The following is a 15095-nucleotide window of genomic DNA, read 5'->3' as shown; positions in this document are numbered from 1 at the left end:
TTATAATATGAGAGAAACTTATTATTAAATAAGATATTTTACCTTTATGATGATAAAGACTCACATATTCTTTGTGAATATCCAACATTGTGCTATACTGTAAGTATACATGAGGGGACTTCAAAATGTTCATGGAAAAAAATGGAATTAAAATATGAAAATAAATATAGACCTTATTTTTCATCATAAGCTTCGTCACTGTCAAGACACTTTCGTAAGCAGTCATACCAGCTATTTAGTCCATCCCTAAAGAACTGAGGGTCTTGGTGAATTAACTATGTCAATGCAGTCTTTTTTACATTATTAACTGAAGGAAAATGGGTTCCCTTTAGAATTTTCGTTAAGATTAGGAAGAAACCAGAAGGAGGCAATTCAGGAGTGTAAGGTGGATGCCTAATGATTTCTCATGGAAACTCTTGGGAAATTGACCTTGTTTGAGGAGAGAATGAATGGGAGCATTGCTGTGGTAGAGAATGACTTCCTGGTGAAGCTTCCCTGGTTGTTTTTCTGCTAAAGCTTTGGCTAACTTTTTCAAAACACTTTCATAATAAACAGATGTTGTTCTTTGGCCATCCAGAAAACCAACAAACAAAATGCCTTGAACATCCCAAAAAACTGTTGCCACGACCCTTGCCATTAACTGGCCTACTTTTGCTTTGACTGGATCACTTCCATCTTTTGGTAGCCATTGCTTTCTTTGATTGTGCTGTTTACAGGATCATACAGGTAAAGCCATGTTTCATTTCCTGTTACAATTGTTTGAAGAAATGCTTCAGGATCTTTATCCCATTTTTTAAATTTTCGGTTGAAGGCTCTGCTCTCATCTGCAGCTGATCGGAGCATAATGGTCTTGGTACCTATAGAATGGAAAGTTTGCTCAACTTTAATTTTTCAGTCGAAATTGTGCAGGCTGAACAAACTGAGATATCTGTGGTGTTGGCTATTGTTTCTGCAGTTAATTATCAGTCCTTTTCAACTAGAGTTCAAATAAGATGAATTTTTTCCTTTCAAATTGATGTGGATGGTCTGCCGATTCATGCTTCATCTTCAACATCATCTCTTCCCTTTTTAAATGAGTTATCTATGTGTAAACTGCTGATTTCCTTGGGGTATTGTCTCCATAAACTTTTTGTAAATCATCAGTGATTTCACCATTCTTCTACCCAAGCTTCACCATAAATTTGTTTATTCTTGCTTCAATTTTAGCAAAATTTGTATTGCTCTGATAGGGGCTTTTTTCCAACTTCTGTTTCATTCTTCTTAGTACCTCAAACTAGATCCCGTTCAGATGTGTTATAACAAGTTAGTAGGAGTTGATTTTGGTGCAAAAAATTTTGCAATCCATGCATAGTTTTTTGTAATACACCTTTTCCGTGAACTTTTTGAAATCTCCTCATATTAATTAAAAAAAATAGATAGTAGTCCCTGTACATTTTGTGGTCTTTGGTGTCACTTAAGTAAATATGTATCTATACTAAAATATAAACATGTTAAATACTTTTTCAGGTCATTATTTATGAAAAACCTCACTTCCATGGACAGGCTAAAGAGTTTAGTGAGCATATAGATTCTGTTCCTAACTTTTTGAAAAATGATGGAGATTTTCACAGAATTGGATCAATTCGTGTCATTGGTGGAGTGTGAGTATCGTATTTTTGATATTTGCTCTAGTAGTCTATTTTTGAAGGTCAGCACAAAAATGTGCTAAGTGAAGCAAAAACAATGTTTTTAATCTAAAAATATACATTTCTTCTGTAATATGGAAAGTAAAAAATATTAGTTACTTATGGTTTTCTGTGGACTCTTGTTTTTATTAAAGATTTTGAGATCTATTAAATGTAGAAAATAGTTTCTAAAACTTCAACACCTTGTATTTCTGAACACAGGATAGACTATAAGAATTGCAAAATAAAATTAGGTTTTTCACAAGTTATGAACGTGAATGAGAGCCCCAGTTTTTATCCACTGTTCTGTTGATCATACTTGACTTACGTACCAAGGACCTTGGCAGTGAGCCTTCCCTTATTAAAAAAGGATCTGTGTTGTATGTTTCCAAAGTCAAGGATTTTTGACATTGGTTGCCCCCCGGACTCTGAACTGCTTTTGAGGAAGCTCTCTAGGAACCCCTGGATATAATCCCAAGTGTAACCATCATTGATTGCTACCATCCCAGTCTTAGTCAGCAGTTACTGCTGCAGAAGCCTCCCAAATCTATGATGAGCCTGGGATGTACCTTTATATTTGTATCCTGGCAGGTGAAACAATGAAGAAGAAACTGTCCTCATTGTTTATTTATCATTGTCAACCCAATACTGGAATCTCTCTAGAAACATTCTATTGTCTCTCTGTTGATACATTGGTTTTTGGGGAATGTTAATTTGTTTTAATTATCAGTATCTCTTGATATTTGCAGTAACATCATATAATTTTGCTATTAGCTACTCTAGTAAAAGATGCTACTAAAATACTTTATTCACAAAAGTTAAGTGAATTGTTTGAGATCACTCAAGGATCTATATTTAGAGAACCAGACTTTGCAATTTCTGGCAGTAAATTAAGTAATAGCCATACTAGTCAAAATAAAAATGTAAGAGATTATATATGCTGGATATGTAGATTATATCAATTATTAATCTGACATATTAATCACTTCCTTGTCCTTCAATTTAAAAATTTTATTTGGGTCTTGAAGAACAAATATGGTTTGGATAAACACATTTTTATTGTGTTTATTTGTAATATTATCTGGTTTGTGAACACACATGTTTCTTGTTAACCCTGCTATAAAATATTTTTGCCTTTTCCTCCCTTTGAGATCTAAGTGTTTTTCCTATTAACTAGACTGACTTAGGTTAAAACCAATTTTCTGCTGCATAGAAAATTATCTGCTAAAATTCTGTGTGATGTACATTGTTATTCTCTAAGGTTTTTTTTAAAATAGATATTTTGTAAAAATCCTAAGTAAACATGACTTGTAATGCAGGATACAAACTTTCATTTGTCTGTGACAACTGCAGAAGAAAGATGTGATGTCCCCATTTAAAGAGGAATAGCTGATTATTTTTTCACAACTACTACTGTTTTTTGGTTTTGTTGTTTACTTGTATCTGTAGGTAGCATGGACTCCATCCCTGTAACCATCTTGAGGAATCTGGGGAAAGTAAAACTAATGTTTCTTAACTTTTCTCAGATAACACCTATCTTTAAATATACCAGATGGATATATAAAGTGAATCTTAACCAAAACTTAGTCTATTAAGAAAAACTGAGTACATGATTAGTGGACTGTCATATAATGAATTTGTGAATCTTAATCGATCCTTTAAGGTCTTTTATACCTTTTATTTCTTTTCCCATTCAGATATAAATAAAAGCGTGTTTTGAGTAGCCACACTTATATAAAATAAAGCTTAGAATTTAAAAGAAGTTTTGTGAAATTTATTTTCATATAATAGTTGAAGAATAAAATAATGTTAGTTCATTTCCATAGTACAGATATACTGAGATGTATAAATAGGTTTATAGGTTTATTCCAATTCATGTGGACCTTGTGCCCCACCATCATACCTATGCTTACAGAAAGGGGAGAGGAAGTAACAATTAATGGCTGCTATTTTGTGCCCTATGAAAACAATTATTTGGAATATTTTCTGTATCTTCACAACCACAGTAGGAGTGAAGAAAGAAAAAGCAGTAGTAGGCAGCCTTCCTAGGCTTTATTTTGTTAAGCTCCTGAATTTCAAAGTTCCCAACCCTGGAGCTCAGAAATAGTCACCCTTGGAATCTGCACTATTGGAGGGCCACTCAGCCTAACTACGCAGTGTGGCTAAAGGCAGATTCGAGAAGGCCAACTTGTTTCATGAGCCATCTATGCCCACATTGCATTAGATACTATGGATTAGCTTATAAAAAGGTAAGCTTTATGGAGGAGCTTAATAACATTATATTTTTCAGTGTCTTATACTGATAGTTTTAGATTAGAAGTCAAGAAAGTAGTGGGACCAACATTTCTCACCTGTAAGTATCTACAGATGTCCTTGTATACATGTAGGGCCCTGAGGCTAATAACAGCTCAGTAGAATTTCTTGGTTCCTCTTTGATAAACCATCTTGTATTTTGTTTTAGAACTGAAGCCTGGTGACAGATTCACTTGATTTAAACCCTGAATAAATGTTTCATGTAAAAGTCATTCCGTTGTTCCAGAATGGCTTAATTAGTAAAATAAAAATGATTATCTTTGGATCTCCATGTAAATTTGTGTCCTTTCTCATTGGCTCTATGCACTTCGTATTATATTTACTTGACACACTGTTCTCTGACCACCTTTTGCTGTAGTATCAAGTCACACCATAAACATTTAAAAAGCATTGCTCTGTTGCAGTTCTATAATTAACCTTTTGTTGGGAAAAGCCCCCAAATTATAAAAATTATTGATCTATGAAGCACACACCATTTGTCTATCTTTGTAAATGAAACAAAACTAATGTGCTGCTTTTTACAATATGAAGATGAGCCACTATGAGGTTTATCTTGATTGTCTCTGTTTTGCTTTCTTGACTACAGTTTTATTAATGGGTCATTTGGGTGTCCCCTGTATTTCTAGGTGGGTTGCCTATGAAAAAGAACATTTTAAAGGCCAGCAGTTTCTGCTTGAAGAAGGAGACTTTGAAGACAGTAATGCTTGTGGTGCATTAAGTGGCCCTATCTTGTCTTTCCGGTACTTACAAGCTGTGAGTTATCTTCCTTATCCTTAGTGTTCTACCTTTTAAAAAATCTGTTCACAAAAATTGGACATGACTCCTGATAGAACATACGATTATAAAATAGAAGAGCATTAACCTCAACTGCTTATGCAACTTGCCTATTTTTCTTAACTGCAATGATTATTATGGATTTTTTTTTAACTTTTCACCCATTGTTTCCATAATCATTTTTTGAGTACCTTCTTTGTTAGATGCCAGGAGTGGCCAGACTCAGCCCCCACATTTACACAGCAGGCAGTCTGGTAAGGAAGATAGCACTTATATAAATGTTTGTTATTGCTTGGCTATGATTGTATTAAGTACACAGTACTCAGGGTTCCCAGAAAAAGGTCAGTTGGTCAGTTATCCCCACTTGAATAGAGAGGGCTTCATGGAAAAGATGACAGCTGGCTGAAATTTCAAGTTCAAAAAAGAGTTAACCAAGTGAAGAAGTTCTAGAACAGGGTGAAGGAAAAAGGTAGGTGCCTGTTTAGCAAGAGATTAACACGTTAATGTGTAAAGTCAAGGTTGTAAGCCATTAATTCTCAGCTGGGGGTGATTTTACCCCTTAGGGGGCCTTTGGCAATGTCTGGAGACATTTTGGATTGTCATATCAGGAGCAAGGGTGCTACTCCTGCAGAGCAGAGGCAACGGTTGCTGCCAAACCCCTAGAATGTGAAGGACAGCCCCCAACAACAGAGAATTACAGGGTCCCAAATATTAATAGTGCTGAGATTGAGAAACCCTCATGTAAGCGAAATTTTGCCATATTTAGGGAAATGTGGTTAACTCGGGATGTTAGGGAGAACTTTGGAAAGATGAGTCTAAAGCCAGATAATGAAGGACCAGATTGAGGAGTTCAGATTTTTTTTTCCTGAGTTGACCATGAACTGTTGATGGATTTTAGGCCTAGTAAGCATGATTACATTAATGACTTAGAAAGATCTTTCTGGTGACTGTACCAAATGAGTTGGAAACTAATTCTACCTGAAAGAACTATAAAACAATCCACTGAAGATTAGGCACTGGGATTGCTTGAGCAATAGATAAATAATTTGTGATATATTTAGTCTACAATTGTACTGCACAAGGACCATGGGATTTTTCTTTATTTAGCCGTGTCTTGATATCTAAAAGGTAAGCAAGACAAAGCAAGACAGAGCCTTCTTTATGCTTTAGATCATTTGTGACCATGTACACTGAGGAAATCATGGCTCATTATTCAAAGCATCGTCCACCCAGTATTGAATAATTAAAATTTTCTCCCAGCTTATTTAAGAAAAAGTTGGGTGGCGCATTGCTAATGCTGTAAATGTTCATCCCTGAATTTGATGGTGTCTTCTAAAGATTACTTTAAAGCAAGCATAACAAAAGACCAAACCCCAAGTCACTAGTTGAAATCCCCCAGTAGTAGAAAATGTGGAAAGTTACAAATATTGCAACTACATAGCTAAATAATTAGGAGATATTTGATACAGACAGAGGCTAAAATACATAATAGAAAAAATAGCAGAAACAAACATGCTAATTACTACTGCAAACAAAAGTTTTGGGCATGTACAAAAATGATGACAGGTTTTTTTTTTTTTTTTCTTTTTTTTTTTGAGATGGAATCTTGCTCTCTTGCCCAGGCTGGAGTGCAGTGGCACAATCTTGGCTCACTGCAAGCCCCGCCTCCTGGGTTCATGTCATTCTCCTGCCTCAGCATCCCGAGTAGCTGGGACTACAAGCGCCCGCCACCATGCCTGGCTAATTTTTTGTATTTTTAGTAGAGATGGGGTTTCACCGTGTTAGCCAGGATAGTCTCGATCTCCTGACCTCATGACCCACCCACCACCCGCCTCAACCTCCCAAAGTGCTGGGATTGCAGGCATAAGCCACCTCACCTGGCCGTTTTTTTTTTTTTTTTAATATATAAGTAAAAATACCCTTCAAACAATATCTTCTCTTCTGTCCTCCTTAAATTAGATTTTTTAACAATTAAAATATTAGTTGTTAGCTCATAGCTAAAGATGTTATTATAATCCTCATAATAATCTTAACATTTGTGAAGAACTTACTAATGGCTTTATATGCATATTTGTACTAATCTTCACAAAGACTCCGAATTGGAGACTCTTATGATTCCTGTGTTAGAGATACAGAAACTGATTGTCTAAGAGGTTAAGTACTGTGCCCAAGTGTAGACCTGTGATTTGAGGGCAAGTCTGTCTTACTCTAGAGCCCATGTGAGATTATCCATTTTCCATTGCTCCAGAATGCTTAAACTTAAAAAGTACCTTAACAATAAAAAACTGGATTTCATTCAGACTTACTAGCATTTCATTTGTAGCTATAAATATAGGGTCACATTACAGACCAATACACACATATAATTAATACATGATTTTCAGACACTTTACCATTTACATTTACATTCACTAAAATATTTCCAGATGAAATACACTAAAATATCTACATGTATTTAGACAATATAAAATATATATGTACATATTGTGAACATGCCTTAAAAACTTGCTTATCAAATTATACTTAGAAAAATTGTATATTCCCCAGACACAGCATTATTATTGGAAAGGAGTTCTTAAAGTTCTTGGAGCTGTGACAGCCCTCTGTGACTTAATAGGTAGAGTTGATGTGAGACATTGTTACCCCGTACAGAGGCTGAGATGTGTCCAGCCTGGGGAAGAGTGAAGCACTGCATTTAGATCTCCACTGAAGTAATAGAAAATACACTAGAGGACAGATAGAAGAGCTGCATAGTGCAATACAGTTTTCACATGTCCTGGCTCCAGTATATGGAACACTCTGGATCTACAAAGGTCAAATACCGGACATGTTCCTTAGAGATCATGTGATCTGTGTCATGGAGTGCTTTGGAGTGGACAACCAGAAATGTGTTCCTAATTCCAAATGAGTCATTCAAATACATTGGAGTTGATTTTTTTTTCTTTTTTTTTTTTAAGGCAAGGACTAAAAGGAATATAGCAGTATTTAGGCTCCAGGGACTAGGGAATTTTTATTCCTTGACTTCCTCAATAACACTTTCTTGGTGTGCTTGTTTTTCCCTAGTTTTATACTAGATTAATTTTATATTTGCTTTTGTTGCGATTTTCAGAGTTTAGGCCTCTTTTCAGACCTTCGACATCAGGTTGGTATGCAGCGGAGACCATTTTTTTCTCCTAAATTAATGGATACATTAATTTAGATCTGATAGATGTCCAGCAATGTCTCATGTCACATTGCCCTCTGGAGATTGTAATGCAAGGACTCAGCTGAGGGATTTTGTGGAATTTAAAAGTAATCAAATTACTGATCCTTAAGACTTATCTTTGGGCCTGAAGCAATTGCTCAGTAGTGTTCTCTTAGTAGTAGGCAGTACTGTACCTGAGATTCTACTAACTTACGCAAGTGCTTTAAAATATAAATGGAATACAGTTTTTAAGGTTGCTCCATCATTGTTCCTTAGTCTCAAGCAGAAGAGCTACATTTAAATCTAGGTGACTTTGGCAGTTACTTAATTGTGTAGAAAAGCAGCAATGGTAGTAATCTAGTCATCTCATAGGGCTTACCCTGGACTTTATTCTGTTAGTTGGTTAAAAACTCTTAATTATATTTAATATTCCATCAAGTGACGGATGAAGTAAAAGGCTTATTAAAGTAAAAGGCGTATTAACCCATTAGACATTTACGTTGTTTACAATTTTTCACTATTGTAAATAATACATTTTTGCATACAAGTTTCTCACCATTTAGTTCCCTTAGGAGACTTCTTAATTCAAAAAGGAATTACAGGGTCAGAGAGTGTGAACAGTTTCTTTTTAAACTATTTTTTAAGTCATTTTCTAAAATAGATGTTTAATCTTGTTTGCATCAGCAATGTTTTGACAAAACTGAACTTTTAGATCTTTCTTTAAGAAATGCAAGTTTTGGGCCAGGCACGGTGGTTCATGCCTGTAATCCCAGCACTTTGGGAAGCCCAGGTGGGCAGATCATGAAGTCAGGCGATTGAGACCATCCTGGCTAACACGGTGAAACCCTATCTCTACTAAAAATACAAAAAATTAGCCAGGCATGGTGGCGGGCACCTGTAGTCTCAGCTACTCAGGAGGCTGAGGCAGGAGAATGTCGGGAACCTGGGAGGCAGAGCTTGCAGTGAACGGAGATTGCGCCACAGCACTCCAGCCAAGTGAAAGTTCTGGCAGGGCGCAGTGACTCATGCCTGTAATCCCAGCACTTTGGGAGACCAAGGCGGGCGGATCACCTGAAGTCGGGAGTTCAAGACCAGCCTGACTAACATGGAGAAACCCCATCTCTACTAAAAATAAAAAATTAGCAAGGCGTGGTGGCACATGCCTTTAATCCTAGCTACTGCGGAGGCTGAGGCAGGAGAATTGCCTGAACCTGGGAGGCGGAGTTTGCAGTGAGCTGAGATCACACCAATGCACTCCAGCCTGGGCAACAAGAGCATCTCAAAAAAAAAAAAAAAAAAAAGTGAAAGTTTTATCTAATTGTTTTAGTTTGAATTTCTTTAATTTACTAATGAAATTAGACATTTGCATATTTATTTTCTCTTTCGTGAACTTTTTTTGCCAAAAATCTATTTGAGTCATAGAGATTTTTTGTTTTAAATGTGTTGACTCACTATAAATTTTTCTAATTTCCTATCGTCATTTTAATTTTTTAATGAGCATTTTTTGTTAAGCAAATTATATGTATTTTTCCTATTATATTTAAGCTCATAAAATCCTGTCACACATTGCCAAAGTACACTATTTACTTTTGTTTCATGTAGTTTTTGTTCCTTAGGCACAAGCGAGACTAGTTTCCTTGGCAATTAGTGTTGCTTATGATAGCCTATAAGTCTCAGCAATTTACTGTTTATATAACTAAACTGTTTAAATAACTATTTATATAAAAATGTTATATCTTCCCAATTAAAGTAAATTCAGGCTGATTTTTTCCTTTAAACTATGTGGAAGTAATAACCATAAAATTGTTTCCGGGGCCATCTAAAATTGTTCCTGGAGTTATCTGTGTAAAAATTACCCCATCAGTATGTGATATTTTGCTAAGATAAGAGCAGTCCATAAAACAGAATATGTATGTTTTCCTAAACTTTCCTCTTTTTCCTTTTAGAATTTTATAGAATCTTCTGTCACACTGTTTGAATCTGACCTAGAAAGTGGGAAGTTTATTGACATTACAAATCAGGAAATTTCTGATTTGGAAGAAATTGGCTTTGGCAGTAAAACAAGATCCATTCATGTTAAAAGTGGAGTGTAAGTTGCCCCCTCCTCTAAGAAACTTGAGAGAGTCTTTGGTATTTAAAATTGTTGTTTGCTCAATTGTATATCACTTGTTTTTATTTTTTTGTTTTTTCTTTTTTCCCTACTAGATGGGTTGCCTACCAGCAAAAGTTCTTCTGTGGAGAACAATACATTTTAGAAAAAGGGAAATACAAATGCTTTTTTGACTGGGGAGGATCAAGTAATATAATCATGTCGATACGACCAATCCAACTGGTGAGCGAAGTATGAATATAGCCAATGCTGCATCATGTAATAGTATGCAATTGAATATGTGGAAAGCACTTTTTAAAAGTGGAGTTGTTGAATGATGTCATGTGTGTATATAGAAAGAAAATGCAATAGCAATTGAATTTCTGTAGACTCCATAGAGTAGTAGATATTAACACATGAACGAGATGACTTCGTAATTTGATCAGTTCATTCACTTAACAGCATTTATTTAGTGTCTCTGATGTGTTGGACACTATGCTAATCACTGAAGATAAGAATTGAATAAGACTGTCCTAATGGTTCTCTGTCTCCCAGAGGAGATAGATGTATGGACAATTAATGGTAGTATGATTAGTGAGAAAATGAAGTGTGTAGGCAGTGCAGGGGAGCAGGGAAAGGGATCACTCAGTGCCTGGGGAATTGAAGACTTTGCCTCAGAATAGGATGTATTGATGAATTGAGTGATAGTTTAAAGGATAAAAGCAATTTTTCTAGGCAGAAAGGCATTTCACAAAGAAGGAATTATCTCCTTGTATGCAAATTCATGAAGTTGTAGAAGAGTGTGGCCAGTTTGGATAATAAACCCTGCAGAACAATGAGTGCCCATGAGATAATGTTCAGAAATTCACACTCCTTCTTTGTAATGGGCACCAGGCCATATTTTTCTTCCACCTACAATATTACTTAAAAGTGAATTAGTTATAAATACTAAAATTATTATAAGAGAATTCAGTAGGTTATTTGAGAGCCATAGCCAATTCAAAGAGTCTCATAAATAGGTCAAACCATCAAAATATTTTTTCAAGCTGGTTGCAGTGGCACAGGTGTGCAATCCCAGCACTTTGGGAGGCCAAGGTAAAAGATCGCTAAAGCCTGGTAGTTTGAGACCAGCCTGAGCAACACAGTGAGACCTCCTCTCTACAAAAAATAAGCAAAATTAATTGGGCGTGGTGGCACATGACTGTAGTCCCTGCTACTTGGGAGGCTGAGTTGGGAGGATCGCTTGAGTCCTGAAGATCAAGGGTGCAGTGAGCTGGGACTGTGTCACTGTACCCCAGCCTGGACAACAGAGGAATACTCTCTCAGAAAAGCAAGTAAAAAAAAAAGAAAAAAAAATTTTTTTCAAAGGATATTTTCAAAACTTTCAAAAAGACAACTAAGATTATGTGATTACAATTTTGAAAATGTTTTAATATGTTTTCAGGAACCACTTGGGATAAATGAACCTCCGCATTTGGTATGTTTAAAAATACTCTTATAATTGTTAAATTGTTTACTAAAAGCATTTATACCCTTTCTCTCAAATCTTTCTCTTTTCTGCAGATAACTTTTATGTGTCTCTCTGGCAGAGCAGATTATATTGCACTTGGTATCTATGAGCAGAAGAATTTACATCTTTGTCAGTGGTTGTATTAGACTGGGTTTGTCACACTTCCTTTTGTTTTCTCCTGACAGAGCTGTAGCTCTGACCACTTTAGGGTCATTTTGAACTTCTGGCACTCTTTCTTTCCCATCGTCCATTCTTTCTTCAGTGTCACATTCTTCATAGAATATTATATTTATCTCTGGAAGAGCAAACTACCATGGAAAAGTCACTGTCTTGGCATGCTTGTTATGTACATGTATTTCTAATACCTATAATCAAATATTTCTGAGCTAGTGAACTTGAAACCTTATATTCATTTCTACTGTAGTAATTGTTTAAAGGGAACTGGATAATACTTTGGAGCCCAACATTTGTTTATTTTCTACTGAGGGCTAGAAATTGTACCTATTTAACGTTTCTAATAAATCCGTAAGGTCAGTATTACTCCCATTTTTAGATAATAAATCTGAGATTCAGAATTTAAGTAAGTGCCATATACACAACTAGAAGTAGCAAAAGAGACGTTTCTAGTACGGACCACACTTGACAAAACCACATGTTCAGGGTTTTACATCAAATAAAGACATAATCATCACACGAGCAGTACAACTATAGAAGGAAGAGGGGTGAGAGACATTGCTTCCTTTGTTTTATTTTAAATTACAAATTCAGAAAAATTGTTGTCAAAAAGCCAAATATAGCGATTACTTTTAAATATTTGGCATTTGCTGCCTTTACATAATGCTCAGTGTTTTTCTCTGAATGTGTATGTTTTTCATATTCATGTCAGTGTTTATTTCAGACCAGCTTAGTTTAACCATTTTTCCATTCACAATGCTTTTGGGTTTTATTATTTTCTGATTAGCTCAGGCCTATTGGGAACATTTCCTTTCTGAATATAATTGAGTTGTTGTATTTAGAGACACTTCCTGCCAGATTTTTATTTTGAAATTTTGAAAACTCCCAACTGTGGATTTTTAAAGTGTTTTTTCACATGAATCAAAACAACATGAGTAGATAGAAGAAAGAGAAATTATTTCAAACTGCACATTTTTTGAGTTCTAAGTACAGATAAAAAGCCTCGTTTTTTAAATCTCTCTTTCTCCTGCTCCTACCTCCTTGTTCTTTTTTTATGGACTTCCTTGTTTGGGGCAGATTGCTGGGAGGATTTTCTTTATAGTATTTCCAGTCTAACTGGAAGAGAGGAAGCCGCAGAAAACGCCCAGTGAAATCAGCTCCACTTCATTTTTCTGGGGATGGCTAAGTTATTGCCTTGTGGAATAAGCATTTCTGACAGGTGTATGATAACTGGATATTTAGTAACACATGAACAAAACATTCTTAGTTTACCCAGTATCAAAGGTCTTGTTATTTTCAGTGGATCAAATTTTCAGACATTCTTCTTGTTTATACTTACTTAAACAGATCTTGGCTGACACACTGGTTCTGTTCAATAACTAGAAAGTATTTTCTCTTCAACAGGCAGTAGTTAACAACAGCCAAATTGGCAATACAGATGCTGTGTTCAGATGGGGTACTTCATTTCAGAGCTCAAGTCAGAGAGGGAATTATTTTATGCTGGTGATTTTAAGGGGAACCTTAAGCAACCTAAGAGGGGAAAAGCCAGAAAATGTAGGTGTATAGGGATTAGTATACATTATGAGTGTTATGATGATTGAAAATATTGTTAATGACTGTTCTGGAAACATATCATGAGGAGATGTGGCTTATTTGAGATATTGGTGGAACGCTACCTTTTATTTTTTAATTTTATTTTTTGTTTTGGGATTAGGAAAGTTTTATTTTGTTTTAATTTTTTTGTCTTTATTTCTTCTAAAAAAAAAGGGGGGGGGGTGGGATCCATGTACAGAATGTGCAGGTTTGTTACATAGGTATACGTGTGCTATGGTGGTTTGCTGGACCTATTGACCAGTCCTCTAAGTTCCCTCCCCTCACCCCTCACTCCCCAGCAGGCCCTGGTGTGTGTTGTTCCCTTCTCTGTGCCCATGTGTTCTCAATGTTCAACTCCCACTTATGAGTGAGAACATGCAGAGAACACCACCTTTTATTGAGAAGATTTTTTTTTTTTTTTCTGAAGGCTGAAGCTTGGTCATTGTGTCTAATTAGCAACTCAAGATATACAGGATCGCTATAGAATTCTTCACCGTTAGCAAGTGACATTTTTTAAAAAATTTCCCTCCCAAACAAAAACCAAACAGAATATGTATTATCTGCATATCGTCATCATCTCTGTTACCACAAGTCCTGAATATTGAAATCTAATACTAGATTAAATCTTATAACAGTGAATTTAGTTTTCAGAGGCGGTTGTAATTAGGCATCATTCTCTAGAAATTCTAACCAGTTCTCCCCTTTGACTCAGCCAAGTACTTTTTGTTTCTAGAATCTTTTTAAAGTCCATTTCCAGATATAATTAAATGTTTGGATTTATTTAAATATTGAGCCCCTGTTCCATTTTATGCATGATTCTCACCAAGAAAAGCAACTAGGTATTTTCTTGTATTGGATAATTTAGCCTCACTGAATTTTAAAGTGATCACAGGATCTGCAATAATTGTTGCTACTGTTTTCATGTATAGGGGATAGGAAAATGACAGCTTTAGGCAAATACAGTAAGATTTACAAGCAGTAAAGAGAAAACACTTCTTTGTAGCACTTTAACCAGATCATTTTTATAGGAGCCAAATCACAGAAATACTTAGGAAGAATTATTTCAGTAAAGGAAACCTTTATGATTAATAAGGGAAATGAAATCATTGTACAATATATAACCAATATGAGAAATATATAACACTACAGTATGAGAAAGATGTGATGTAACAGAATAATAGAAACAAGACTTTTCCTTAATAATCAACATATTTCTATGAGGGAGGCTCAAAGGGCTAGAGAAAGTCTTATTTAGACAGGGAAGAAAGTGTCTCATAGAAATTATTTTAGTATTGGAGTAAGTAAAATTACATTAAAATAATGCTGATATTGTAGAATAAGTAAGCACAGCTTCTGTGTTTTGTCAGTAGTTCATTGCATTTTTAGTTTATCATATTATATTAAAGATATATATTACCACATATTGTTAGCATATATTATAAATGAAAATTATGTAGCAAAAAGAATTTCTGTGAAATCTTCGTAATATAGGGGAGATAATTTCTGCTCAAACCGTAGTTCTAAGAAAGAAATACAATAATATATGTGAAAAGCAAACCAGAGGGATACTTTTTTTCCTTCACTTCTATTTCCAGTTGGGGAGCTGTTAGGGATTGAGCCATACGTGGCACAGAAGGATGGGTATAGTTTGGAAAACACTCATCTCTTGTTTGTCTATTTGCCTTGGTTTAAGCAACCTGAGTTGTTTTGTATATTTGTTATCCATTGTTCTGTAAAGGAAGCCAACATGGTCATTTATCCAGCTAGTTTTTCCAAGGACTTAATTTCTCCAAG

At 35.4% G+C, this 15095-nt stretch overlaps 1 protein-coding gene across 1 annotated transcript in view; it reads left to right on the top strand.

Moving 5' to 3' along the window:
• Positions 1–15095, top strand: part of CRYBG3 (crystallin beta-gamma domain containing 3) — a 129107-nt gene that overhangs the window by 78919 nt on the left and 35093 nt on the right. Inside the window, exons 11-15 of the mRNA XM_023216027.3 lie at positions 1507–1640; positions 4604–4730; positions 9882–10024; positions 10141–10267; positions 11469–11501. Coding sequence (XP_023071795.2) covers positions 1507–1640; positions 4604–4730; positions 9882–10024; positions 10141–10267; positions 11469–11501 — 564 coding nt within the window. The remainder of the gene's footprint in view (positions 1–1506; positions 1641–4603; positions 4731–9881; positions 10025–10140; positions 10268–11468; positions 11502–15095) is intronic.

Source organism: Piliocolobus tephrosceles, chromosome 2 (genome assembly GCF_002776525.5).
Source record: "Piliocolobus tephrosceles isolate RC106 chromosome 2, ASM277652v3, whole genome shotgun sequence".
Taxonomy (NCBI): Eukaryota; Metazoa; Chordata; class Mammalia; order Primates; family Cercopithecidae; genus Piliocolobus; species Piliocolobus tephrosceles.
Note: the sequence above shows the minus strand (reverse complement) of the source record. Positions and strands in the feature narration are given on the sequence as shown.